General features: G+C 50.2%; 1 protein-coding gene across 1 annotated transcript in view; it reads right to left on the reverse strand.

Annotated features, from left to right (window-relative positions):
• Positions 1-2,115: 2,115 nt before the first annotated feature.
• Positions 2,116-7,500, reverse strand: part of LOC106594162 (structural maintenance of chromosomes protein 2) — a gene marked incomplete at its 3' end in the record, with an annotated part of 53,190 nt that continues 47,805 nt past the window's right edge. The window contains 3 exon segments of the mRNA XM_045712478.1: positions 2,116-2,235; positions 4,169-4,243; positions 7,148-7,291. Of these exon segments, the coding sequence (XP_045568434.1) occupies positions 2,116-2,235; positions 4,169-4,243; positions 7,148-7,291 (339 nt within the window).

Here is a 7,500-nt window from a genome sequence, read left to right on the forward strand (position 1 = left end):
TAACTGTACCTTAGCAGCAGCGTCCTGACTGTCTTTACGGTGTTTGTTGATCAGTAACTGTACCTTAGCAGCAGCGTCCTGACTGTCTTTACGGTGTTTGTTGATCAGTAACTGTACCTTAGCAGCAGCGTCCTGACTGTCTTTACGGTGTTTGTTGATCAGTAACTGTACCTTAGCAGCAGCGTCCTGACTGTCTTTACGGTGTTTGTTGATCAGTAACTGTACCTTAGCAGCAGCGTCCTGACTGTCTTTACGGTGTTTGTTGATCAGTAACTGTACCTTAGCAGCAGCGTCCTGACTGTCTTTACGGTGTTTGTTGATCAGTAACTGTACCTTAGCAGCAGCGTCCTGACTGTCTTTACGGTGTTTGTTGATCAGTAACTGTACCTTAGCAGCAGCGTCCTGACTGTCTTTACGGTGTTTGTTGATCAGTAACTGTACCTTAGCAGCAGCGTCCTGACTGTCTTTACGGTGTTTGTTGATCAGTAACTGTACCTTAGCAGCAGCGTCCTGACTGTCTTTACGGTGTTTGTTGATCAGTAACTGTACCTTAGCAGCAGCGTCCTGACTGTCTTTACGGTGTTTGTTGATCAGTAACTGTACCTTAGCAGCAGCGTCCTGACTGTCTTTACGGTGTTTGTTGATCAGTAACTGTACCTTAGCAGCAGCGTCCTGACTGTCTTTACGGTGTTTGTTGATCAGTAACTGTACCTTAGCAGCAGCGTCCTGACTGTCTTTACGGTGTTTGTTGATCAGTAACTGTACCTTAGCAGCAGCGTCCTGACTGTCTTTACGGTGTTTGTTGATCAGTAACTGTACCTTAGCAGCAGCGTCCTGACTGTCTTTACGGTGTTTGTTGATCAGTAACTGTACCTTAGCAGCAGCGTCCTGACTGTCTTTACGGTGTTTGTTGATCAGTAACTGTACCTTAGCAGCAGCGTCCTGACTGTCTTTACGGTGTTTGTTGATCAGTAACTGTACCTTAGCAGCAGCGTCCTGACTGTCTTTACGGTGTTTGTTGATCAGTAACTGTACCTTAGCAGCAGCGTCCTGACTGTCTTTACGGTGTTTGTTGATCAGTAACTGTACCTTAGCAGCAGCGTCCTGACTGTCTTTACGGTGTTTGTTGATCAGTAACTGTACCTTAGCAGCAGCGTCCTGACTGTCTTTACGGTGTTTGTTGATCAGTAACTGTACCTTAGCAGCAGCGTCCTGACTGTCTTTACGGTGTTTGTTGATCAGTAACTGTACCTTAGCAGCAGCGTCCTGACTGTCTTTACGGTGTTTGTTGATCAGTAACTGTACCTTAGCAGCAGCGTCCTGACTGTCTTTACGGTGTTTGTTGATCAGTAACTGTACCTTAGCAGCAGCGTCCTGACTGTCTTTACGGTGTTTGTTGATCAGTAACTGTACCTTAGCAGCAGCGTCCTGACTGTCTTTACGGTGTTTGTTGATCAGTAACTGTACCTTAGCAGCAGCGTCCTGACTGTCTTTACGGTGTTTGTTGATCAGTAACTGTACCTTAGCAGCAGCGTCCTGACTGTCTTTACGGTGTTTGTTGATCAGTAACTGTACCTTAGCAGCAGCATCCTGACTGTCTTTACGGTGTTTGTTGATCAGTAACTGTACCTTAGCAGCAGCGTCCTGACTGTCTTTACGGTGTTTGTTGATCAGTAACTGTACCTTAGCAGCAGCGTCCTGACTGTCTTTACGGTGTTTGTTGATCAGTAACTGTACCTTAGCAGCAGCGTCCTGACTGTCTTTACGGTGTTTGTTGATCAGTAACTGTACCTTAGCAGCAGCGTCCTGACTGTCTTTACGGTGTTTGTTGATCAGTAACTGTACCTTAGCAGCAGCATCCTGACTGTCTTTACGGTGTTTGTTGATCAGTAACTGTACCTTAGCAGCAGCATCCTGACTGTCTTTACGGTGTTTGTTGATCAGTAACTGTACCTTAGCAGCAGCGTCCTGACTGTCTTTACGGTGTTTGTTGATCAGTAACTGTACCTTAGCAGCAGCGTCCTGACTGTCTTTACGGTGTTTGTTGATCAGTAACTGTACCTTAGCAGCAGCGTCCTGACTGTCTTTACGGTGTTTGTTGATCAGTAACTGTACCTTAGCAGCAGCGTCCTGACTGTCTTTACGGTGTTTGCTGATGTTGTGTTCCAACTCTTTAATCTTCAGCTGAGACTCATTGGTTTTCTCTCTCATATGGTTAGCTTCTGTACTCTTACCCTGGAATACACACACACACACACACACACACACACACACACACACACACACACACACACACACACACACACACACACACACACACACACACACACACACACACACACACACACACACACACACACACACACACACTTTGTTGGCATGGAACATGAAATTACATCGTCAAAGTAGCTCATTGGGTAGAACAGATATGTTTAGAAAGTGATCTGATCCTAGGTTATAATAATCTCTCATGGACTGATGCACGTAACAACTGGTATTGTAGCGTCTCTAGGGCCTCCATTTTCATTTCTGGATGTAGGATACTCTTTAATTCACTTGTAGATAGTTTCAGCGTTTAAATGCTTGGAAAAATGTCTCGCGCAATATTAGGCTGAGTGACACCTAGGGCTGATCCCATTTAGTGAACTGGTTGATTGTTTGGTCAATAGGCTGTTGGTCAACAGAGATTTAGTTTGTTTGTTTAGCAGTCGCAAATGTATTTAAAAAAATGTAAATGGTGCACAAGACCTGTCTGAGTGGACTGATCCATTGTGGAGGCCGTGGGGGGATGGTACAGTCCATCAGTCTAAGACACCTGTCTGAGTGGACTGATCCATTGTGGGGGTGGTGGTACAGTCCATCAGTCTAAGACACCTGTCTGATTGGCTCCTGTCTGAGTGGACTGATCCATTGTGGGGGTGGTGGTACAGTCCATCAGTCTAAGACACCTGTCTAAGTGGACTGATCCATTGTGGGGGTGGTGGTACAGTCCATCAGTCTAAGACACCTGTCTGAGTGGACTGATCCATTGTGGGGGTGGTGGTACAGTCCATCAGTCTAAGACACCTGTCTGAGTGGACTGATCCATTGTGGGGGTGGTGGTACAGTCCATCAGTCTAAGACACCTGTCTGAGTGGACTGATCCATTGTGGGGGTGGTGGTACAGTCCATCAGTCTAAGACACCTGTCTGAGTGGACTGATCCATTGTGGGGGTGGTGGTACAGTCCATCAGTCTAAGACACCTGTCTGAGTGGACTGATCCATTGTGGGGGTGGTGGTACAGTCCATCAGTCTAAGACACCTGTCTGAGTGGACTGATCCATTGTGGGGGTGGTGGTACAGTCCATCAGTCTAAGACACCTGTCTGAGTGGACTGATCCATTGTGGGGGTGGTGGTACAGTCCATCAGTCTAAGACACCTGTCTGAGTGGACTGATCCATTGTGGGGGTGGTGGTACAGTCCATCAGTCTAAGACACCTGTCTGAGTGGACTGATCCATTGTGGGGGTGGTGGTACAGTCCATCAGTCTAAGACACCTGTCTGAGTGGACTGATCCATTGTGGGGGTGGTGGTACAGTCCATCAGTCTAAGACACCTGTCTGAGTGGACTGATCCATTGTGGGGGTGGTGGTACAGTCCATCAGTCTAAGACACCTGTCTGAGTGGACTGATCCATTGTGGGGGTGGTGGTACAGTCCATCAGTCTAAGACATGTGATACTGAAACACTAATATAAATATTATCGTTGGATAGTCGCCGCTGTCTGCGGTTCTGAAGCCATATTTAGTCTGCTGTTGAATTGACACCTTTTCCCATGTTGCTAACAAGGAACTTTATACCGGGACAACAATTTAGTGTCACTGATCATCTGGACAAATTAGGACTTTGCAGGTGCTGGTGATTTCTGAATTTGGGAAGGATAGAGGACATTTGGTCCAACTTGCAGAGAGTTTCAGTTTAGGGGGTTGGGTGGGACTTTGCTAATCTCATTAGTATCTTTTCACCTACATCTCCAGCAGAACTTAATCCAGCATCTGATGCTTTTATCAAGGATTCTAGTTCTGCGTGTCCGAGATGGTTTCCACGACAACATTACGATGATGATGATGAGGAGCAGCATGGTAACAACACCACCAGTACTACTGACAATAATGTAGTAATCATACCTTGATCTCTTTGTCCTGGGATACGATCACCTCTTTCTGTCTAGTCAACTCCTCCTGGGCCTTACGCACAGACTCCTGGAGAGAGAGAGGGGAGGGGGAGAGGTTGAGGAAGGAGAGACAGGTGGGGGGAGAGAGGTTGAGGAAGGAGAGAGAGAGAGGAGGGGAGAGAGAGGTTGAGGAAGGAGAGAGAGGAGGGGAGAGAGAGGTTGAGGAAGGAGAGAGAGAGGGGGGAGAGAGAGAGGTTGAGGAAGGAGAGAGAGAGGTTGAGGAAGGAGAGAGAGAGGTTGAGGAAGGAGAGAGAGAGGTTGAGGAAGGAGAGAGAGGGGAGAGAGAGAGGTTGAGGAAGGAGAGAGAGAGGGGAGAGAGAGAGGTTGAGGAAGGAGAGAGAGAGGTTGAGGAAGGAGAGAGAGAGGTTGAGGAAGGAGAGAGAGAGGGGAGAGAGAGGTTGAGGAAGGAGAGCGAGAGGTTGAGGAAGGAGAGAGAGAGGTTGAGGAAGGAGAGAGAGAGGTTGAGGAAGGGGAGAGAGAGAGGTTGAGGAAGGAGAGAGAGAGGTTGAGGAAGGAGAGAGAGAGGGGAGAGAGAGAGGTTGAGGAAGGAGAGAGAGAGGGGAGAGAGAGGTTGAGGAAGGAGAGAGAGAGGGGAGAGAGAGGTTGAGGAAGGAGAGAGAGAGGGGAGAGAGAGGTTGAGGAAGGAGAGAGAGGTTGAGGAAGGACAGAGAGAGGGGGGAGAGAGAGAGAGAGAGAGGGAGAGAGAGAGGTTGAGGAAGGAGAGAGAGAGGTTGAGGAAGGAGAGAGAGAGGTTGAGGAAGGAGAGAGAGAGGTTGAGGAAGGAGAGAGAGGGGGGGAGAGGTTGAGGAAGGAGAGAGAGGTTGAGGAAGGAGAGAGAGAGGTTGAGGAAGGAGAGAGAGAGGGGGAGAGAGAGAGGTTGAGGAAGGAGAGAGGTTGAGGAAGGAGAGAGAGGTTGAGGAAGGAGAGAGAGAGGGGAGAGAGAGGTTGAGGAAGGAGAGAGAGAGGGGAGAGAGAGGTTGAGGAAGGAGAGAGAGAGGGGAGAGAGAGGTTGAGGAAGGAGAGAGAGAGAGAGAGAGGGGAGAGAGAGGTTGAGGAAGGAGAGAGAGAGGGGAGAGAGAGGTTGAGGAAGGAGAGAGAGAGGGGAGAGAGGTTGAGGAAGGAGAGAGAGAGAGGAGGGGAGAGAGAGGTTGAGGAAGGAGAGAGAGAGAGGAGGGGAGAGAGAGGTTGAGGAAGGAGAGAGAGGAGGGGAGAGAGAGGTTGAGGAAGGAGAGAGAGAGGGGGAGAGAGAGAGGTTGAGGAAGGAGAGAGAGAGGTTGAGGAAGGAGAGAGAGAGGTTGAGGAAGGAGAGAGAGAGGTTGAGGAAGGAGAGAGAGAGGGGAGAGAGAGAGGTTGAGGAAGGAGAGAGAGAGGTTGAGGGGGGAGAGAGAGAGGTTGAGGAAGGAGAGAGAGAGGTTGAGGAAGGAGAGAGAGAGGTTGAGGAAGGAGAGAGAGAGGGGAGAGAGAGGTTGAGGAAGGAGAGAGAGAGAGAGGGGAGAGAGAGAGGTTGAGGAAGGAGAGAGAGAGGTTGAGGAAGGAGAGAGAGAGGGGAGAGAGAGAGGTTGAGGAAGGAGAGAGAGAGGGGAGAGAGAGGTTGAGGAAGGAGAGAGAGGTTGAGGAAGGACAGAGAGAGGGGGAGAGAGAGAGAGAGAGAGGGGAGAGAGAGAGGTTGAGGAAGGAGAGAGAGAGGTTGAGGAAGGAGAGAGAGGGGGGAGAGGTTGAGGAAGGAGAGAGAGGTTGAGTAAGGAGAGAGAGAGGTTGAGGAAGGAGAGAGAGGGGGGAGAGGTTGAGGAAGGAGAGAGAGGTTGAGTAAGGAGAGAGAGAGGTTGAGGAAGGAGAGAGGTTGAGGAAGGAGAGAGAGAGGGGAGAGAGAGGTTGAGGAAGGAGAGAGAGAGGGGAGAGAGAGGTTGAGGAAGGAGAGAGAGGGGAGAGAGAGGTTGAGGAAGGAGAGAGAGAGGGAGAGAGAGGTTGAGGAAGGAGAGAGAGAGGGGAGAGAGAGGTTGAGGAAGGAGAGAGAGAGGGGAGAGAGAGGTTGAGGAAGGAGAGAGAGAGGGGAGAGAGAGGTTGAGGAAGGAGAGAGAGAGGTTGAGGAAGGAGAGAGAGGGGGGAGAGGTTGAGGAAGGAGAGAGAGGTTGAGGAAGGAGAGAGAGAGGTTGAGGAAGGAGAGAGAGGGGGGGAGAGGTTGAGGAAGGAGAGAGAGGTTGAGGAAGGAGAGAGAGAGGTTGAGGAAGGAGAGAGAGGTTGAGGAAGGAGAGAGAGAGGGGAGAGAGAGGTTGAGGAAGGAGAGAGAGAGGGGAGAGAGAGGTTGAGGAAGGAGAGAGAGAGGGGGGGAGAGAGAGGTTGAGGAAGGAGAGAGAGAGGGGAGAGAGAGGTTGAGGAAGGAGAGAGAGAGGGGGAGAGAGAGGTTGAGGAAGGAGAGAGAGAGGGGAGAGAGAGAGGTTGAGGAAGGAGAGAGAGAGGGGAGAGAGAGGTTGAGGAAGGAGAGAGAGAGGGAGAGAGAGGTTGAGGAAGGAGAGAGAGAGGGAGAGAGAGGTTGAGGAAGGAGAGAGAGAGGGGAGAGAGAGGTTGAGGAAGGAGAGAGAGAGGGAGAGAGAGGTTGAGGAAGGAGAGAGAGAGGGGAGAGAGAGGTTGAGGAAGGAGAGAGAGAGGGGAGAGAGAGGTTGAGGAAGGAGAGAGAGAGGGGAGAGAGAGGTTGAGGAAGGAGAGCGAGAACGGAGTGGGGGAGTGAAGGGATGTGAAGATAGAGAAGAGAGTGTTGTCAGTGATAAAGTATATAAACATATAGCTAGTTCATGTCAACAATCCAGTCGCCCGGGCCGGGCCAACCGATGAGGTCGACGCCCGGGCCGGGCCAACCGATGAGGTCGACGCCCGGGCCGGGCCAACCGATGAGGTCGAGGACATTTGACAGTATTGGACCAGGATGTAACGGTACCTTGTTCTCTGCCACGGTGGTAGACATGTTGTCTATCTGTTCCTGGATAGTCTTCATGGCTTCATCTACTGCCAGGATCTGTTGTTCATAGCCAGCCTGCTCCCTCTTCAACTCCTCCAACTCTAGGACTAGGGACTCAGCCTCCTGCACACACACACACACACACACACACACACACACACACACACACACACACACACACACACACACACACACACACACACACACACACACACACACACACACACACACACACACACACACACACACACACACACACACACACACGTCAAATCAAAGCCCCCTTTACTCTTGTTTGTACACTGTGGAGGGTCTTGAATAATGTTATTGCT

The sequence above is a fragment of the Salmo salar genome, unplaced genomic scaffold, assembly GCF_905237065.1.
Source record: "Salmo salar unplaced genomic scaffold, Ssal_v3.1, whole genome shotgun sequence".
Lineage (NCBI taxonomy): Eukaryota > Metazoa > Chordata > Actinopteri > Salmoniformes > Salmonidae > Salmo > Salmo salar.